The sequence below is a fragment of the Convolutriloba macropyga genome, unplaced genomic scaffold (genome assembly GCF_964194025.1).
Source record: "Convolutriloba macropyga unplaced genomic scaffold, txConMacr16.3 SCAFFOLD_1010, whole genome shotgun sequence".
Classification (NCBI taxonomy): domain Eukaryota; kingdom Metazoa; phylum Xenacoelomorpha; order Acoela; family Convolutidae; genus Convolutriloba; species Convolutriloba macropyga.
Genome location: NW_027449326.1, coordinates 17054 through 40048, shown reverse-complemented (window position 1 = coordinate 40048; position 22995 = coordinate 17054). Strand labels below are relative to the sequence as shown.

At 32.2% G+C, this 22995-nt stretch overlaps 1 protein-coding gene across 1 annotated transcript in view; it reads left to right on the top strand.

Moving 5' to 3' along the window:
- LOC142354957 (heat shock factor 2-binding protein-like) overlaps positions 1-22995 on the top strand; it is a 37430-nt gene that overhangs the window by 14047 nt on the left and 388 nt on the right. The window contains exons 3-4 of the mRNA XM_075407289.1: positions 13563-13720; positions 16213-16355. Coding sequence (XP_075263404.1) covers positions 13563-13720; positions 16213-16355 — 301 coding nt within the window. The remainder of the gene's footprint in view (positions 1-13562; positions 13721-16212; positions 16356-22995) is intronic.

Genomic DNA, 22995 nt, shown 5'->3' with positions numbered 1-22995 from the left:
GTTAAACGATAAGATTCAAGCTAATAATAAATTTAACAACAATATTAACAATATAAAATATATTAGAAATTATTATGAAACTGAAACTAATAACTATAATAAGAAGTTAAGTAGATATAAAAATTATATTAACGTAGCTGAGATAACAGAAATACTATTATCATCATTTGCAACAACGGCAACAACAACATCAGTGGCATTAACAGGTATTGGATTACCTTATTCTATACCAACAGCTTTTGCTACAGCAACTGTTTGTGGTTCATTATCAAAAACAATTAATACCAAAATAAGAAATAAAATTATAAAGTATTCACAAATGTATATTTTAAGTAAACAGTCTAGCGACAAGTTTAGTAAACTATACACTAAATCAATGAAAGATAATGATGAAATAGATAATGATGAATATAATGAATTAGTCAAGGTATATGAAAAATATAAGAAGAACAAGAAAAATAAGTCAAGTGTTTTTTTAGATTAAAGCTATTAGTGCTTAGTAATAACAATGCTTTTAGTAATATTAATATTAGTATTAATATTTATAGATAGATATAGAGTTTTAACTGAAACTATATTCTTAGTCTTAGTTATAACTAAATTATCTTTTCTTTGTACCTAAGTATAACCATCTTCCTTTTTGTACTACCTTTATACCTTCACCAGTAGTTGCAAATCTAATTAAATCAGGTGTGGCTGATAAAACAGCTCTAGGGTTTCTAGATGCAGCTGCACTTCCTATTTTACTTGCTATTTCTAATGCTCTTACAGGATTATTAACAACTTTCTTTTCGAAGTTAACTGTAGCTCTACCAACACTTTTAAAGAAATCTTTCAATCCCTCTGCTTCTATTGTTGCAACACTGACAGTCATTGACTTATTTCTCTTACATTTAACACAATTACCTTTTAACATTTTAGTACCTGTTGAAGTAATAAAACCTCTTATGTTATTATTACCACTATAATGTCTACCACCAACACAATATGAATTAGTTTTAAATTTCTGCAAAAGACTCATTTCTATATATAAAAAATAAGGGAAGTTAAAAAGTATAATCCTTTTGTTGTTAAACCTAACCCTAAGACTACGGGTGCCACCCGCGAGCGAAGCTCGAAGACTAAGCCTAAGACAAAGCTTGAAGCTAAGGGCCTATCTCAAGAGAATAAAAAGAAATTAGATATTATTTATGCTAAGGGTTTTGTTAAGACATGTAAGAAATAGTTTAGAGATATGGGGCTTCGCCCATGTTTCACCATGACAATGTCTATGGGGCTTCGCCCATGTTTCACCATAATTATAACAATGACTATAACAATGACCATGACTATAACTAGGCCTAAGATATAATATCAACCATCTTATTACCATCACTCTTAACACTAATATCCTTTCTAGTTAATACTAATGCATGACATATAACATCTGCAACTGCAGTACTAAATTTAAAATTAAGTTGTATTGGTTATGGACCTATATGATCACTTTGATATCTAGTATCGAATACATATATTCTATAATTACTTTTGAATGTTCTATGATTTATATATGGTTTTATACTATGTTGTAGCCCATTATAATCTTTATTAAAGCTAACAACCTCTTTAAAAGCTTCATTATAATTATTAGTTCTAGAATTAATATTCATTCTGTCCTCGGGATAAAACTCACTACCAATCTTTCAATAACATTCAGTAACATTCATTATATCAAATGTACTTGCATCATGAGTTTGTTCATTAACATTATTATTTTCAAAACCAACTATTATATATTGTGGTCTTTCCATACCACTTTCCATACCTAGATCAAACAAGAAGTTAGTAGCATTGGGTACATTCTTATAAAATTTCTTTCTTTCATAATAACTAAATTGTACATTATTCTTTTTTACTTAAACCCTTTTGCACAATAATTCTATTGTCATTACTAGGATCAATACTAGGCACACACCATGATATATCTCTAATAACTATATTACCATCACTACCAACTGCATCAGCCCCAGCATTAACTCTAAATAGAGTTCTATCATTATTATTTCTTTTTAATATTAGTTTAAATCCTAAACCAAATATAATATTTTCTAAATCATTTACGAAACCACATAGATCACTCATCTTAACCATCATATACATAAGACCTCGTTCTGCAGCAGTATGGTCATCTTTAAGTTGACTATCTCTATTACCTTGATTTCTAACAAAACCACTCACATATTCATCATGAGTACTAGTTAAAAACTTATACATCAATAGATTAGGATGACAATGATCTATATATTCAATAGTCCTACCACCACTAGTTTCAAGCTTAACTGAACTAAATAATGCAATCGTACCATAATTAACTAATCTGATATTAGCATTATTAGCAAATACACCACCAGCATTATCTAATACCACAAACTCTATCTCTAGATACGAATCACGCAAATTTAAATGATTCTTATCTCTATTGAGAATGATATTGAAATTAGTATTAACCGTATTCATTGTTGCTAGATTATTAGGTTTATATTTCATAATCTTACTTTTGTATATAGTATTATTATAACCATAAGTTGTATCCAAATTAAAATCCATTTTTATAAGTCAAAAAATGACGGATAACTTAATCTTATGGGAACTACAAAAGATACATGATGCTTTAACTAAAACTGAAGAAGAGCATACATTTAACATTAGAATGATAAAGCCAACAGAAAAGTTCAACTTTATTGGACCTATACTTAATATAACAAAATTAGGTTTAATTAGATTATCAGTTTACAAGTCAATGTTTAATGTGAATAGAACGATAAAGCCAACAGAAAAGTTCAACTTTAATGGACCTATGCTTAATATAACAAAATTAGGTTTAATTAGATTATCAGTTTATAAGTCAATGTTTAATGTGAATAGAACGATAAAGCCAACAGAAAAGTTCAACTTTAATGGACCTATGCTTAATATAACAAAATTAGGTTTAATTAGATTATCAGTTTATAAGTCAATGTTTAATGTGAATAGAAGGAATAATCAATTCTTATATGCTAGTACTGTTTTAGATGGTAAAGAAGCTTTACCTCAGGCTCTTAGTTCTGACCCTAACTTTAATTCTAGCCCTAACCCCAACTCTAATGGTGAATGGGCCGTAGGCCCTGGTACCCCAACATGGGCGAAGCCCCATTCTAGCCCAAACTTTACATCTGTCCTTAATTATAATTATAAAGAAATCACGTTGCTATATTCAACTATTACACCAGGATCATATGAGTTAACTGACATAGCAGAATTAATAAAAGAAGAAACTAATGGTAATGTTATAATAAAACCTGATAAGAATACGAGGAAATGTTTAATGGAAATAAAACGAGGAGCACTCAGCTTTGATGTAGAAAACTCAATAGCCCCATTACTGGGCTTTAGAAAAATAGTTTATAAAAAAGGTAAATATATATCTCTGAAAATTGTTGATATTATGGGTTTTAGTACTATTAACATTCATTGTAATGTGATATCTGGTGTTAAAGATAATGGGAATAACACAGACATACTATATACTTTTACTCTAACAGAACAACCAGGTTACTTGATAAATATTATACCAACTAATATCTTGTATCAAAATGTAAAAGATAGAATAGAATATATAGAGTTTCGTATTAAAGATGAGCATGGAAGACCTATAGACTTTGATGGTGATGTTTTAAGTTTTACTTTACATCTGCTGTAACCAGCAACTTCTTTGATCTAGTCTAAATTATAGATCTAACTCTAGATATTGATATAAACTTAAACTAAACTATAAAACTCTCCGATCCCAATTATATTTTAGTTTACCATTAATATTTTTATTTTTAGTTATATCAGTGACAATATAATTATAAGGCTCTTTCCATACCTTATTACATATATTAGAAAAATCGTTATAACTAAGTTCAACATTATTAAAGAAATCTTGATATATAGATATGAGGACTTCACCTCTTTGTTCAAATAATATAAATAGATTCCAATTCTCTCTAACACTCGGTCTATCTATTGTGAATAGATTTTGATTAAGATATATCATATTGCAATTATTATGTCTACTTCTACAAAAGTATTCATTAATAACTGGTTCTTTGGCTCTAACACCATCGAATATCATTAGTTTCTTTAAGTCTTTGGGTAGTTGATCGGGAGAGGGTAAATCTTTTATATCTTTAACAAACTCGACATCTGCTTTATGATTTATTCTCTCTACACCTTCATATTGATCGCCAGTAGGACCAATGATGTATAGCTTATCAAAGTATTTTCTAGCCAGAATTAGTTTTCATAATAAGAATGTCTTGCCGCGTTCACTAGGACCAGATATTATACATCTAAAGTTCTCTGGGAGTGTAGCTTCTGTAATTATATTATCATCATTTAGCCATGATTGTAGATCTTCATTTATATTTACAGAGATATTGTTACTAGGATCAGCGTAACTGCTTGGTTTACCACAGACGGAGTCTGTTCGCGGATATTCTTTGTTGTTAGATTTACCCCTTTGATGTTTTTCACCAAATAGATATATAAAATTATCTTTGTCATTATCATTATCATTAACATTATCATTATCATTAACATTACCATTATCATTAACATTATCATTATCATTAAGATTAACATTAACATTATCATTATCCTTAACATTAATAATATCATTATCATTAACTACCACCACTAGTTTCAAGCTTAACTGAACTAAATAATGCAATCATAGCATAATTAACTAATCTGATATTAGCATTATCAGCAAATACACCACCAGCATTATCTAATACCACAAACTCTATCTCTAGATACGAATCACGCAAATTAAAATGATTCTCTTCTCTATTGAGAATGATATTAATATTAGTATTAACCGTATTCATTGTTGCTAGATTATTGGGTTTATATTTTATAATCTTACTTTTGTATATATTATTATTAAAACCATAAGTTGTATCCAAATTAAAATCCATTTTTCTAAGTCAAAAAATGACGGATAACTTAATCTTATGGGAACTACAAAAGATACATGATGCTTTAACTAAAACTGAAGAAGAGCATACATTTAACTTTAGAATGATAAAGCCAACAGAAAAGTTCAACTTTAATGGACCTATACTTATAACAACAAAATTAGGTTTAATTAGATTATCAGTTTATAACTCAATGCTTAATGTGAATAGAAGGAATAATCAATTCTTATATGCTAGTACTGTTTTAGATGGTAAAGAAGCTTTACCTCAGGCTCTTAGTTCTGACCCTAACTTTAATTCTAGCTCTAACCCCAACTCTAATGGTGAATGGGCTGTAGGCCCTGGTACCCCAACATGGGCGAAGCCCCATTCTAGCCCAAACTTTACATCTGTCCTTAATTATAATTATAAAGAAATCCCGTTGCTATATTCAACTATTACACCAGGATCATATGAGTTAACTGACATAGCAGAATTAATAAAAGAAGAAACTAATGGTAATGTTATAATAAAACCTGATAAGAATACGAGGAAATGTTTAATGGAAATAAAACGAGGAGCACTCAGCTTTGATGTAGAAAACTCAATAGCCCCATTACTGGGCTTTAGAAAAATAGTTTATAAAAAAGGTAAATATATATCTCTGAAAATTGTTGATATTATGGGTTTTAGTACTATTAACATTCATTGTAATGTGATATCTGGTGTTAAAGATAATGGGAATAACACAGACATACTATATACTTTTACTCTAACAGAACAACCAGGTTACTTGATAAATATTATACCAACTAATATCTTGTATCAAAATGTAAAAGATAGAATAGAATATTTAGAGTTTCATATTAAAGATGAGCATGGAAGACCTATAGACTTTTATGGTGATGTATTAAGGTTTACTTTACATCTGGTGTAACCAGCAACTTCGTTGATCTAGTCTAAATTATAGATCTAACTCTAGATATTGATATAAACTTAAACTAAACTACAAAACTCTCCGATCCCAATTAATTTTTAGTTTACCATTAATATTTTTATTTTTAGTTATATCAATGACAATATAATTAAAAGGCTCTTTCCATACCTTATTACATATATTAGAAAAATCGTTATAACTAAGTTCAAAATTATTAAAGAAATCTTGATATATAGATATGAGGACTTCACTTCTTTGTTCAAATACAATAAATAGATTCCAATTCTCTCTAACACTCGGTCTATCTATTGTGAATAGATTTTGATTAAGATATATCATATTGCAATTATTATGTCTACCTCTACAAAAGTATTCATTAATAACTGGTTCTTTGGCTCTAACACCATCGAATATCATTGGTTTCTTTAAGTCTTTGGGTAGTTGATCGAGAGAGGGTAAATCTTTTATATCTTTAACAAACTCGACATCTGCTTTATGATTTATTCTCTCTAGACCTTCATATTGATCGCCAGTAGGACCAATGTTGTATAGCTTATCAAAGTATTTTCTAGCCAGAATTAGTTTTTATAATAAGAATGTCTTGCCGTATTCACTAGGACCAGATATTATACATCTAAAGTTCTCTGGGAGTGTAGCTTCTGTAATTATATTATCATCATTTAGCCATGATTGTAGATCTTCATTTATATTTACAGAGATATTGTTACTAGGATCAGCGTAACTGCTTGGTTTACCACAGACGGAGTCTGTTCGCGGATATTCTTTGTTGTTAGATTTACCCTTTGATGTTTTTCACCAAATAGATATATGAAATTATCTTTATCATTATCATTATCATTAACATTATCATTATCATTAACATTACCATTATCATTAACATTATCATTATCATTATCATTAACATTAACATTATCATTATCCTTAACATTAACAATATCATTATCATTAACATTATCATTAGCATTATCATTATCATTAACATTATCTTTATCATTATCATTATCAATGACATTATCATTATCATTAACATTATCAATAACATTATCATTAACATTAACATTATCATTAACATTACAACTTAAACAAAAACAATCAATATATATTCCTGGATATTTACATTGATTATTTAGAATATTCAAAGCATTGTTAATTCTAAATACTCTATCAATAAGATAGATCATATATAAACAATAAGCCCCACAATAAGGCTCATCATATTGTTGTATTCTCATTAGAGCCTAGATCAATATATTCTTCTAAAAATAATGGTGGGGTCTCAACACCAAAACTATCAAAGTAAAATGTTGGACCACCTTCTCTTCTTATACCTAAAACCCAATGTGTACCAGCAGTTGGATGTAAATTTACAATAGTGTTGGAGTTAGGTTCACAGATTGTTTTAGGACTTTGATCTCTCATCAATATTTCAATTGGTGTTAGACTTATACCTTTTCCTATATCTTTTATTCTGATATCACTCATAGCATTATTATCAATATTAAATTTAATATTAAATTCTTCAAAAGTTAGGATAAGCATTTTTAATAGGTATAAAAATGGAGCCAGGTAGCGCAGTTATAATTTTTTCTCTTAATTGGAATTTGTTATATAATATATGATTCAATACCAAGTAAATATACAAAACTATAAGAAAGTTTTGGTGGATTTATGAATAGGAGTCTAGTTAGATTTGAATATGAAAAGTCACCATTACATACTATTGTTTATGGTGGAACTGGAACAGGTAAAACATATTTTATTAGACAATATTTAAAATTATACTTAGATCAAAACCAAGACCAAGATCAGGGAATTAATTTGGTAAACCACGAACAAAGTTCGTTCATTGATCAAGCTAAAAATATAATCATAGTATGTAAAGATGATAGAGATTGGATAGATGTTGCGACTGGTGAGATTTATATTGGGTTTAATACATGCGAAATAATTATGATCACATCAAAAAATAAGTCTAAATTCAAAGATAGTGTAATTGTTCTTGACGATATGGGTGATAAGTTAAATAAGGATATAGCTTATTATTTCACAGAAGGAAGACATTATAATATTCAAATGTTTGTAATGTTTCATAAACCAGCTCAAATAATTAATACAGCAAGAATGGGTTGAGATACTATTTTTTTAACAACTTATAATGGAGCTGATCTATTTAAAAATTTTAATGAAAAATATAAATGTGAACATAACTTCAATAAAATAATTAGTGAGTTAAATAGTAACTATTATAATTGTACAGATGGAATATCAGATGAACTTCGTTATGGTATAATTAAATATAATAAGAAAGAGAATACGTTTATTATTATTGATAAAAACAGAACTAGGATATATGGCTCGAGAGTTGGTTTCCTTGATTTAAAAGCTTTTAGTTTATAAGATAAATTAGAAAGTGATGACAAAAATAAACTTATAGCATATATGAAACCACTCATGATAAATGCTACAGATAGAAATACTATTAATCATGATGATTATCAGTTCTATTTTAATAAACTTCTTACATTAAAAGGTATTAAAATACAGAATGATGGTTTAACACAAGAAATGGTTAAATCTGATGGTTTTAGGTTAGCATCAACTATTTTAGGAATTATAGGTACATGTTTTATGACATATAATTATATGAGTCCTGATACAACAGTAAAAACTGCTGGGCATGTGGCAACGAATGCAAGTAATATATTAAATAGAGCAAGTACATTGGTTAATGGGACTTCGTCCATGTTTCACCATTTTGGATATGGGGAAGAAAAGCAGAGAAACCAGTTCATCGAAAAGATAAAAGAAGAATATATAGATGAAGAAATGGGAACTTTAAATAGAAAGGGACAAACATATTTAAACAAACTATTTGTAAAAAATGAAGAATTTAGAGAAATTATAAATTTTGTTAGAGAAGATGTGATACCAATACACTCAATACGACAGGGAAGGAATATTTAGCTAGGTGTATCCTATCTAAAGATAATACTAAAGATTTAATTGAGATATTGGCTAAATATGATGTGTGTAATTGAAATCTGACCAATTATAAATGGTTATAAAATATTTAGAGTGTAAACATAAATGTGGACTCCCTTTTAATTTAGCTTTTCATCATTCAATATATCATGAAGATAAAATTAGTAAATGTGCATGTGGTGATAAAACATTAAGTGGTATTTGTATGAAAACTGATTGTTCTTATAAAGATGAATCTGGATATAACTCTAGCTCTAGTATTAACTCTAACTCTAACTCTAGCCCTAACTATAGCTCTGACTCTAGCATTGACTCTAACTCTAACTCTAGCATTTACTCTAACTCTAGCATAAACTCTAACTATAACTCTAACTCTAGCTTTAACTCTAACTCTAGCATTAGCTCTAACTCTAACTATAACTCTAACTCTAACTAACTTTAACACCAAAGTCTTAACTAAAAAATGTAATAAATGTAATTCTGTAAAACCACTAACTGATTTTGATGAGAGTAAGTATACATGTAAAAATTGTACTTCAGCTAAAGTTATTTGTCTATATGATGGGATAAGAGCTCATGTAAAGAAACAACATCCAGATGTAGAATTAACGTTAACTAGAGGATTTAGTAGAAATTTAAATCATCGAAGAGCTATTACCCAAACTGGGGAAAGTTGTTCGTGTAAATATTATAATTTTGTATCATTTATTTTTAATAATGGAATAAATATAGAAAAAGTAAAAGAGAATATAAATTTATTGAAGAGTACAGATAATTTAAAATAAAAAATATAGAAAAGTAAAAAAAATAAAAATTTATTAAAAAATTTAGATAATTTTTAAAATTATTTTAAAAAAGAGGGAAATCACTCTCTAAGCGCCATAAATAGTGATTTTGTACTGGGGCATCACTCCGATAGGGGCGATTTCGCTCTTAAAGAGTGATTCGCTCTTAAAAGAGGGATTTCACTATTATTTTGAAATTTGCTATATTTTTTTAATAAATTATTAAGTTTTTCTATTACTTTTGGTTTTAGCTTAATGATGACTTGACCAAGTATAAAAATAAACAAGGATCTTAATATTATATAAATATTATCAAAATTTAAAATTTATAAAAGAGTTAAGCTGGTTTTTTGTTCAGGTTACACTGAAAAACACTGATCACTGTGTTTCCACCAATCTCAGTGTTTTTTGACTGTGCTCTTTTTGTTCAAGTTATCCACGAAGTGGTTACACCAATTTTCTTAATCTGGTTTTAAGTGCTTTTTACACGGTCTCACTAGTTACACTGAAAAACACTAGTCACTGTGTTTCCACCGATCTCAGTGTTTTTGACTGTATACCCATCACAGTGTGTCCCATATACAGTCTCACAGCAGGGATCATCATTTCTAAGAACTGTGAATTTAGTTTTTTTATCTCACTTAATTTTATAGCAATTCATCAAATCGGGGGACGTTCACTGGAGATAGTGAGGAAGGAACCCCAAAACCTTCCGTTTGCTAAAGCAACTTAACTAGACTCGATGATTTAACCACTACACCAAGTGAGACAGAAAGTTTTAGTTTTAGATTGATTAAATGTTGATTGGGGGACATATGAAAATTTTTTTTATTTTAATATTTTTTTCAATTTTTGTTCAAGTTTGCTTTTTGTTCAAGTTATTTTTGTTCAAGTTGGTTTTACGTGCTTTTTACACGGTCCCAATAGTTTTATACTAGTGTCTGGGGACGTCCACTGGAGTCAGTGAGGATAGAACCCAAACTATCCGTCTGATAACATTTAATTACCAGCTTAACTCGACACTAGTGGCTTGCTTTTAGTGAGACAAGAAATGATAGATTTTAAATATAGAAGTGAATACAGAGTAGTGGATATATAAAGTGAAATAGAGTAATGTGTATATTGGTACCGTATCGCGGCTCTATGCTGCGGAGGTACCAATATACACATTACTAAACGATCATTTTAGCTGGGCTCCAATTGGAGTATAATGCTACTCACATTATAAGATCTAAAAGCCTCGGTTGCGCGAAATTCGTCACAATTTTCAGTGGAAGGTCTTGACACAAGCTAAAATTTGTAATTTGGTCTGATCAGTACAAAAGTTTATAAAACAGGTTTTGGTAATTTTGGTAAAGCCCAAAAGCCTTAACATGTCTGAATTTGAGATCCCAACTCATCATACCTAAGTCGAGCAAAAACAAGGTGTGCTTCCAGACCAAATTTACGGAGCCTGGAAATCAGTTTGAGCTCAGGGCAGTGTAGACAAGGGCCTGATTGGGGTCTGATCAAAGGTCACGCGTTCATTAACCTCAACGTGGCCAGTTTCAGTGTAATTACTTGAACGGTTAAATTGATTTTGTTGTTTTTTTTTGCAAAATAACGTCAAAAACAAAGACTAACAAGACTAAAACTCTTCATAATTCAATGACATTGCTTTTTATTGTTCATACTCGTGAGCAGTCTTTTGATTTATTTTTTAAATAAATTATTAAGTTTTGCTATTACTTTGGGTTTTAGCTTAATGATGACTTGACCAAGTAGTAAATATAAACAAGGATCTTAATATTATATAAATATTATCAAAATTTAAAATTTATAAAAGAGTTAAGCTGGTTTTTTTGTTCAGGTTACACTGAAAAACACTGATCACTGTGTTTCCACCAATCTCAGTGTTTTTTGACTGTGCTCTTTTTGTTCAAGTTATCTACGAAGTGGTTACAACAATTTTCGCAATTTGGTTTTACGTGCTTGTTACACGGTCTCACTAGTTATACTGAAATACACTAATCACTGTGTTTCCACCGATCTCAGTGTTTTTGACTGTATACCCATCACAGTGTGTCCCATAAACAGTCTCACAGCAGTGATCTGCGAAGCAGTTTCACTGATCAACCTTACTGTGAAATTGGTTTTTTTTATCTCACTTAGTTTCATAGTAATTCATCCGAGTCGGGGGACGTTCACTGGAGTTAGTGAGGAAGGAAGCCCAAACCTTCTGTTTGCTAAAGCAACTTAACTAGACTCGATGATTTAACCACTACGCCAAGTGAGACAGAAAGTTTTAGTTTTAGATTGATTAAATATTGATTAGGGGGATATATGAAAATCATTATTTTAATATTTCATTCAATTTTTGTTCAAGTTTTCTTTTTTGTTCAAGTTTTGTCGCAAGTTTGTTTACGTGCCTTTTACACGATCTCTCTAGTTACACTAGTATCTGGGATACTTCCACCGGAGTCGGTGGAGATAGAACCCGAACTCTCCGTCTGATAATGGACAATTACCAGCTTAACTCTGTACTAGTGGATTGCACTAAGTGAGACAAGAAATGACAGATTTAAAATGAATAAGAAGTGAATTTTCGCAGATTAGTATGTATGTAGAGTAGTGGATAAAAGAGGGGATTGATCATATTATTATTTTTGTGTGTATTTACATTTATTTGTATGCTATATAGAGTAGTGGGAAAAGGGGGGTATTCAGTCGTCTTCCGATTAGGAAGTGGCGGAATAGCCCCTTTTTCCCCACTACTAAATTCTAGATACTTTTTCACAACGTTATCAAATTCACAACGTGGTCAATTAGTAGTCGAGATTGTATACTAAATTTGTAACTGTATCACAATCATTTCTCTCAAAAAACAAAACTTAATGAACTCGTACATTTTAGTCTGAATTTCAGTGTTAGTTTTCAAAATTTTTCTGAATATCAATAAGTGCTACATTATTTGTTGGTATCAACATAGAAGAATCAAAAACGAACCGGTTAGTCATTTTTTTGGCTTTCAAATTTTGCCGAAGAACCAATTTTCTCCATTCAATAAATGGGTTTTAACTTTATTAAGTTAACACTCATGATATTTTCTGCTTTAGAAAAAAGGCAGAGTGCTCAATTATTCTAAAAAGAATTAGTTCTATGTGCTTTCAAGATAATCTCAGTAAACCTTTTCTCTGACAAATAATTGATCTTTCTTGATGGGTGTATTGAGGTGTATTGGCGTCTTGTTGATATAACTGTGAAATCAGTATACCTAGCAACCGAAGTTAGTTAAGCCATACGATAGACTGGATAATATTCAACCTTTTTTTTACATTTGTTTCATTTGGATGTACTTATATTTTGAGTTAATCGAAATTTTTTGCTTTCAAGGTTTTGGAAAATTGAAAAACTATTTTTGTGAAAATTTTAGTGTAATAAAATGGACGGGACTAATATTAGAACAAGCTCTTCTGGCTAAACTTTGATAGTGAGTCTTGATGAGTCAACTGACACTGAATATAGGATATTGAACAATCCTTGATATGAGGAACACATTGCTCTCACCTTTCGTCACGATTTGAATCTTTATTATTTTTTTCCTGAAAGAAGTTTATTCAAGCTGTAAACAAAAAGTGAACATACGTACATCAAAAACATATTAATTTTGACGAATGAAGTGAAAACAGTTTATTTGATTTCCCAGTAAATTCTAAGTCAACTCTTAGTCAAATAGAAGAATATAGATGTATGTTTCAGTTATATTTTAGATATCTTCAGGAATTTAAACTTATAACATTAGGTGAGACATTTTCCCATGAGGTTCCTAAATCAATTCATTAGTTGAAAAGTAGTTGCTGTAAAACTGAAATCGAGAAGAAATTGTTTGCCTTCTAGACTTTGAAGAGTGACGATGCACTTGAATCTCTCTGTGGCTCTGATCTCAGCGAATTGGTCAATTTGTCAGGCAAAGTGATTGGAAAATTTGTGTCGCCCCCACTCACTGCTTCAACTTCCTTCAGCGGAGTACAATTTCCGAGAAAACTTGATCCCAGGTAGCTAGCTCTCAGACGTTCCTTTCCCTTGCATTTAGCCAAGATTTGGAATGAAGAACCGAAATGAAGAGTCGTGGCCATTTTCAAAGAAATTGGACACGACTAACCGGCCAATTGAGAGGATTAAGTATAAGCAGGTAGTCCAATTTCGCCGTGCATTGTGCAAGATACAAAAGTGGGTGGCTGCCCAGGTTGAGTTCCAGACCGAAATGGCCTCTGATCAGACCACCCCCAGACAAATGCGACCTCTGATCAGACTGACCGAGACTGAATTGTCCTCTGATTAGACTATAATGCTCTCGAAGCTCCGTGTGCACTTAAAGTGCGATCGAAAACTTCCTCTGATCGGACTTGTGAGCTCAAAAGTCACCCCTGATCAGATTAATGTGCGCTCGAAGCCACCTCTGATCAGACTTGTGCGCTCGAATCCGGCTCTGCTCAGACTTCTGCGCTCGAAAGTCACTCCCTGATTAGACAGACTAGTGTGTGTTCGAATCCTCCTCTGATCAGACTGAAGTACGCTCGAAATCGCCTGTTATCAGACTGAAGCGCGCTCGAAACCACCTCGGATCAGACTAAAGTGCGCTCGAAGTTGGATCTTATTAGACTAAAGTGCGTTCAAACTAGTCTGATCAGAGAATGATTTTGAACTTGAAGAAATCTCTCAATATTGATATAATATATTCATTTCATGAAAATTGACGTTTTCAATCATTCATTCAACTAACGAAGTCTCTTCTAAAAGTGTTGCTAATAAAAAGAAAACTCAAGTGTAGAAAAAAAATTATTGACTATGCCATTAATTTATGTTTTTTACGAATAGTTGAACAGCTTTGCATAATGACGTCTTGATCTACAGTGATTCGAAATCTGTTCATGAGGTGACTGGCAGTTGCCAGCATCTGGACGCCTTGGTTTTGATCAACCCCAACAGACTTTCAGTGGTGTTCTGATCACAGTGCTGCGTGCTGATGTACTGTTGAATCTCAACACAGAACGCATCTGTCAGTAAAAAAAATAAAAATGGACGATATATGGGAAAAAATTGAAGCTTAGATTGAAAAATAATCTTGATTGTCATCGCCTGAAATTAAGTGTTGCCTTCAACCTGACATGAGATTACGGCCTGCGGCCATGACTCACGAACCATGGCCATGTTCAAGCGGCCGTTGGAATTGTTGTGAAACTATTACAACTGAACAAATTATCATGACTGAAAATGTTTTGCCCTCAATTATACGTGAGTTCTTAAAACTGATTAGTCAATATGCAAGTTAAAGTGGAAACCAGCTTCAAAACAGTGAATTACCTCAAAAAGTTACTTGGCATTGGTAGCTCAATTTTTAATTTTTCTCGAGAATTTGAGACAATTATGGTAAACATGAGTGTATTTTAGTAATGCAAAGGTTCCACGTGACTGTTTTTTTTTTCATTCTTTAATTAGAACATTCGACAACATTCTTTTGCTCGCTTGAGAGATTTAAGTTATATTTCTGTTTCCAATATCGAGATAAACTGGCAGAACCTGAGGGCATTAAGAGTCTTAGCGGTTTTCTGGGAATTTTAGTAGGCTCTAGGTCTACGGTTAACCGAAGTTGCTGATGAATGGTTGAGGGGGTGGATTTTAATTCTGTGATGAAGATGTTGGACTACTTCTCCTACTATTTAAGCCCCTCCCATTACCCCTTGCCCCTTCCCTCGCTTTTACTCCTCGCCCCTGAGGCTAGCCAACATGTGCTTAAGTTAGCTGCAAGCACAGTCAACCCTTCGACTGTCGTTTGAGATCAATACGCCCGGAGTAGTTATTTACAGGAACCTTAGGACTAGCTGTAATTTGTTCTCACTGTATTTATCAAAAATTCATAACTATTCTTATACTTTTATTGGTTATTAACGAAGTTAAGTTTTTATGTCCCCGACAAAGGCGACCTCTGATCAGACCCCGTTTGACTGGAAAATTATCTGAATAGGGTCTGATAATAAAGCGCTCGTTGAACGTACTTGCAACACACGAGAGTCTGATCAGATGCGGTTTATAGTTTATCGGTACAAATCCACGAGTTGATTATTGATCTTGATTGCATTGGCTCATGTAGCAAAAACGTTTGATCTTATCAGACATTTTTTGCGTATGCATGTCTGAACAGTGTCTTGAAAGCAGTCTGCGCCATAGTCACAGAAAATTTTGGACAATTTCTCAGTCGAGTTTTATTAGAGCTCACTTTGGTCGGAAATGGTCTGATCAGAGATCACATTGGTCTGGAGCCTTATATTGGATACATTTGGCAACTCGACTGGGCTTTGGAGGCAACGCGTTTTGTCTTTGTAGAGATCTGGATAATATTGACAGACGTTTGATTGAGATAATTTCCACGGAGAACTTTTTTTGAGCAGAACAGATTATTTGCAAACCCCTACGTGTACATGCTTATTTACAGTAGTTTATCTGTAGTTGGGGCGCTGAAAGTACTCTATGATACTTGTTATTACAGAAATGATTCAAGTGACGAATCTCGCTTCGTTACTAGCTTGGTAGGATGCCTAACCAACATAGCAGCACGGGAGACTGGCAGAGCGGAGCTAATGTCTAACAAAGACATTGCCAAACTGATTCAAGCTGTTGTCCAGTTAGTCGGTGAGTCCTTCATCTTAGAAGATTAGTAAAATGCCCTAGTTATCCAGATTCTAAAAAGAGTCCCCAAAGATACTGATCAGAATTACACGTTGAAGGTTACCCGAAGTCGAAATCAAGTCTGAACCAGGATTGTTTGAACAAATCCTGTAAGACTTTAAAGATTCTCGAATATATTCTGTTTCGCCTTCTAATTTGTAAGTGGGCGCTTGAAGCGTATTTTAAGCGCCTTCTTACAAATTGTGTTGCTATACAGCACGTTACTATGTAAAAAATAGCACGTGAAGATCGATATAGCACGAAAGTTTGCAGCAATTATATTAGTCTTGCTGGTCTTTTAACGACCCGAAGAGGGATATTGGTATTCTACAGGTTTTTCAAAGCTGAAGCAAATTTGTTCGACCTGAATTCGACGTATTTTTTTCTAACATTGACTTCTATTTTAGAACGTTGACGTAGAGCTTAACAGGAGCTTAGTTTCTAATGAATAGAATGAGGAACTGGTGGTAATTTTTAAGGTCGAAGGGACCTTTTCAGAAGTTTCATTCCTGAAATAGTCCCTTCAAGAAATCCAACCTACAGGAACCCTCACCTATCCTATCTCCCATCACCTCCACCTACCCCCCCCCCCCCCCCCCCCCACTTACCTACCCCTTCTACCTACCCACCAACCTACCTAACCTAACTCAAACCAACCTATCAACCCACCTACCTACCCGAGGCCTTCCACCCTCATCGCCCCGCCAACCCCTTCCCTACCAGCTCCCACCAACCCCTCGCCACCACATTCCTGAGCTAAAAATTGTATATGCGTTTTTTCAGGTACTTTCTACAATTTCATTAGGCAATTAGGTTTTTTATTTTTTTTTCTCGTTGATATTTCTCACTTAGGTAAGGTTAGTTTTAGTGATTTTGTTGCACGACTTGTCGAGTTGTTTTGTGGTATTCTACCGCTATAATTTAAACGCGATTTTTGATACTGCCGACGTTTCTTCTTTCGCCGGATAGTTTTTTTGACTGACCATTTGACTTTTTGTCCTGAAAAAAAGGAGAAACAGGTAAAACACAGAGGGCATTAATTTACTGAGCAGTTCGCTAAGAGTTACTAGCTTTGAGCTATGCGATTCACCGAAGCTGTTGAGGCGACATAAATTCAAACTGTTAGGGGTGCTTGTAAATGGACCCCCGCTCCCAACTGACCCCTAATACATGTTTTGTAAACTGAGCTGAGAAACCATCTACTATAATTTTTTTTAACAAGCAAAGCAACAGCACAAAAATTTTCGGAGAAACTGTCGGAAGTATTTATTGCCATCAAATTATAACTGGACTGATAGGAAAACGTTTCCAAGTATTTTGTTAATTTTAATTGAGTATGAGCTGAGTATGTACAGAGTGCAAAATTTTTAGAGGAGCACGATTGAAAAGGCTTTCCTTCAAGACTCAAAAAATGGAAAAATTTGGATTGATGCATAGAAGTTTTGGTCGAAAAACAAACGATCAAAAAACAAAATACCAAACACATGGGCAATTAGTCAACTGTCTAAAGTAAAATTATCAACCGACAGTGAGAAAACATTTTCCAATCATTTGTATTTGTAGATGAATTTCAGTTCGGTCTGCGTAAATTACACACTTAATGTAGGGCGGGAAGGCGTCTGCTGGAAACCAAAATTGTCTGCGAGCACTAGAAGGATGGGCGGTACTACCAGATCCTTAGATCTTGACCCCCAAAAAGCAAACAACATTAAAAAACAAGAACTGCTGTAGAAATTGCGTTCCTAAGTCTAATTCTCAATCAACCAGTGAGAAACTATTTTCCAGAATGGCATTTTTTAATGAATCTAAGCTCAGTATTCACAAAGCATGCAAATTATTTTAGCTTTGAATGCTTGAAGCAGCAAAATTAATATTATTAGCTTTAAATTTTTGTTTCTCAGCAAATGAATTTGTGTTGTTGACTTCATATTTCTTACTTATTCATCTAACACTTGACTAAATAATTAAGATTTTACATCTAAGATTTTACATCATACCTGACTAACATCACTTAAGATGACTTCTGACTCTGCTAATTGAGTTTGAATGTATAATTCCGATTCAATTCGATGGTGTAAGTGATCTTGAATTGGGCGTCAAAATTTTAAAGTGGCTTAGTTTTTTCTGCTTAACTTTGTATGTTGATGTAAATTGTCACCATATTAGCATGAACAAAATTTTAAAAGTATGCAGTTGTGGGCTTATATGGTATGGTGGGTTCAATTGTCAGATGTAATGAATCTTAGTTAATGTTCATCGTGAAAAATGTTTCTGAAGTAACGACTCGCAGTTGTCACTGTTTTCAATAATTTCTCTGGTTTGATCTGATAATTTTCGAGCGATTTTGAAGATATTTTTATGGTCAAGATGCAATGCGAAGGATGCTGGATAAAAATTTTAAACAGATGGAAATTGCCGAAAAAAGGGAACACTAGCTCACTATGAAGTTAGCTATTCGCATAATGCTTCTTTTTTCATCGTGTTCTATATGCCCAATTTTTTATGCTCTAAAAATTGCGTTTAAATGGGTCGGCCTCGAAAAATTTCTGACTCTGTCTTGACGATTCTTGTTGGAGCTTGATAAGTTACTTAAATCAGCTACTTTTTTGGGGAGAAGTTCTTTTCAGCAGTAGCTGTAACTGAACAATAAAAATCAGAGACGTGTGATAGTCATTTACTACCAGCCATCTTAAAATTTTTCTTAAAAACCTTTCATTAATTTGTTTTCCCTTGCAACGTTGCGGTACCTGAACGCCGCGTCAATACTTTGCAGAAGTATTGATCAGTGATTTGATCATCAATTTTACAATAATATTGACCCAATTTTTTTGAATTGCAGTTGGATGTGTGCAAGAAAAAGCAAATCACTATCAACAGTTTCCTGTTTAAGTTACAAATTATGAGACTGATATTCTCCTCATGAAACTGAAGTTTGTAGTTCTAATCTGAAAACCTCTAATCTGGTTCTTTTACTGGACTGAGTTGGTGTACCTGCAGGGCCAAATCAGCATTCAATTATTTGCATTTTATTTTGATGTCGAACGAAGTTGGAAGCATTTATTGTAAAAGGGTGCAAAATTTTCGCTTGACTGTTTTGGCTTTTGCGCATTTCAGTTTTTTAGTTCTGCATGATCTAAATTTCTCGTTCATTCACTTGTCATAAGACGGTCATGGTTCTGACTAATAGGGTTACTAATATCAGGTTTTCTACTATCCATTAAGTATCACCGTATTAGTTTATTAGAATTTGTTAGAACATGTAAAAATGTAGAACAATCAAAAAAATCAGAACAACTTAAGAAGATTAAGCGTTCTTTTAATTTTTGATATTACTCTTAATTGGATTCTACAATTTTTATTCCTTAGCTTTTCTATTGTTTTTGTAACTGCTCTACTTTTTCATTTTTTGAAAACAAGAACAACAATTGTTAACATGTTCTTTCAGAACTGACTTTTACAGTGCTAATCGTAGCAGTTGTTTTTTGATCATTTTGCGCTAATTTGTCTGCTCTTAGCGCAATGGATCAGTGTTGTTTCTCTACTTTTACTGCTGTACTTAGTTTTCAAACCATATTGATTCATATTTAATTTCTCACAACACAACTTTTTTTCATGCTATTTTTACCGTAGTAATGTATTGTAAAAAGTAAATTACAAATTTTCTGTTGTTTATAATAGTCAAATTTGGTGTTTTAATGCTGCTTTAAATTCATACTACAAAATATCGAAAATAAAATTAATGCAAAATTAATTACTTTTATGTCAAAAACGTATAATGAACCGTCAGTTGAACCGTCAGTGCTGCTCACAAGCCTGTTTGAGTCTTTCTTCTTCACTTCTGCCTATCTTTTTGAAAACAAGACAGAAAACAAGATTCGTGGCACAAAACGTTCCAACGAATTCAACTAAAGAAAACAAACAAGAAATAAAGTTCAGCCGTTGCTGCGGTAGATGCAATCAAGAAGTAAAGTGCAATAAAGAAAGATATTTCCAAAATGAACGCATGCATTGCTTCATTTGGAATATCTTTGATGTTTTTACCCATTTTTACAGCTGTTTGAAAATAGTACCTTTCAGCCAAATAAAGGTTTAAGATGGACGTTGAGGATTTCCATTTGAAATTATTAGCTTAAGCGGTTTCCATTGCTTCAGTTTGATCTTGTTATGTCTAAATTAGACTGATTGAGTAAATTGTTTTATCGGATTTATTTCGAAAAATTGAAAATTATTTTGAAAAAACCGAATTGCATGACATGTTGAGTAATTTTTTTAAAAATCCTTTTTATTAAGTTTCCTGTATAGTTTTGTCATATACCTTCTGCATTGAAATTTATTTTGAACCATCTGATTTCTAAAATTAAAAATTATAAAATTTTATAATTTCTGTTATTGTGGAATCCAATGTGAATTTTTTCTTCGGCCGTGTTTCCTTAAATTGAAGCTTTCCTACGTTACAAGTTCTTTTTGTTACATAATTGTTTTTCAGACATTTATTGCTTTTGTTTGCTTGTGAAGGAAAGCAGCTGAATTAAAGGAGGGCTACCAGATCTTTGTTTTTTTTTACTTTTAAAATCGCATTTTAAATTCTATTGTGAGAAAACTAAGAACCTGCTTGCCCACCCGAAAATCATCTTTTGATAAAAATCTGAAATCCCATGTAGTATATAAAGTTACATGAAATGGATGCAGTTCCATCTATGTTGGCCAAACCAGCCGACATAGTACTACTAGAATTTCGGAGCATCAAAAGAAGGATTCTCTGTGGGACAGCACCTCGTTGAATGTTGTGGTACAGCGCATTATATTGAATGGGAGCTCCTAGATGCATGTCGCGAGATTGAAAAACTAATGACAATAGACGCGATCTAAATCAAAAAGCTGGAGCGGCAATTAAATACGCGTGACGAGTCCCGGGGGCGGGAATAGACGTTGAAGTATTAGTTCAAATGCAAAAAATTTTGACTTTTGAAATTATAAAATTATTGTGGTACATGTTAATTCGAAATTTTGTCAACCTCAACAAGTAAAAAAATAACAACAGCTAGGAATGAAAGTAAAAACTCTTTTTCAGGAATAGAAAACAATGCACCCGGTTTTTTCAAGAACTCCGGAATAACGAGTTAAGTAATTTTATTGTAATAAGGGTAAATAAATTGTTGTAAATGTGCTTTTAACTGTAAATAATTTCAAAAATTCGTTTTTTTAACTCATTTCTTAGAATTACAGTCAAAAACAGGTTTATATGCTTTCTAAATGATTTTATTTGATTTTTAAACCTGACATTGAAGGCAATGTTCGAAAACGTTCGTTTTTTTTTATATCAATTTAAGTTTTAATGGACAATTTTTTCTTCTCTGCATTTATTGTGAGAGAAAACTTTTTTTACGGCTTGAAAATCCCAAATGCATCCACTTGCATAACTTGCAATTGCATATTGCATAACTTGCAATAAAAGGCATAACAGGGCAAATAACAAAATAAATCGCAGGAAACTAAATGGGCCAATTGAAAAATCCTAACTGGGCCAGCTTTTGAAATGCTCCGACCAACATCCAGAAAAGAATGAAGTTGGAACTTTAAATGCAGAGCACAATTAAATTGCGAAATAAAACTTATTTTGGCTTTAAAAATTTATAGGTATCGCAAGAAATTGAACAAAAGCACAAGGTGAAGATGGAATTAGATTTTTTGCTTCGCCTAAAGTAACATAATACCATGGAAAAATATCCAAAAATTGAGAACGAAAGTCATGAACGTCTGAAAGCATTGTACTAAAAGATATTTTGATCTCAATACTCATCTCTATGAATAAACTTTTGAGATCATGTACACCGTGCGTGTTTTAATAACTAGAACGTAGAAATCCAGGGTACTGTAATCTATCAACACATTTTTTTCTCACCATTTAAACCCAGTGAGAGTGAGAAAAAAATATCATCAAATTGATTTAAAAAAAATACCAGATGAATAAATGTATTTGCTAATCTTTTAAAAGTTATAAATCACAATGTTTTCTATGTTGAAAAAAAAACAAGACAGCTAAGAAAAATCCTCTTAAGCCCTTTAGGGCCAAGCAGAGATAGAAAGATAAAGAGATAGAGATAAAAGTTGAATATTGCATTTGTTTACTTTAACTTTCTTCAATTGTTTAGCATATACTATTTTTGAAATCAAATCCGTCTAATCATGCACTACAGTATAGGCCAACAGAAACCTTGCTTGACATATGAGATACAAATAGGGCTAAAAACACAACTCGAAAAACGTTACTTGAAATTTGCTAAAATTTCGCAGTACTAACGTCTTCAAAACCACTATTATGTTGCAACAATCTGCATACTAACCTATATTTAAAATATAAAGATGTTTTATTTGCTAGAAAAAAACATGAGAAATCACAAACATTTTCCAAAAAAAACCTGACAACATAAGCAAAAGTTAAATACAATTGTTTGTGTTGATGTTGGAATAACCAATACCTAAGATCCATTAGCTGCGATCCACGATCTTACTATACTATTATATTGCGTGCACAGAAATTAGTCTTGCCTGTTTATTCCAGAATTGAAAATGAGGATTTTAGTGCTCCCATAATTTGAAATGC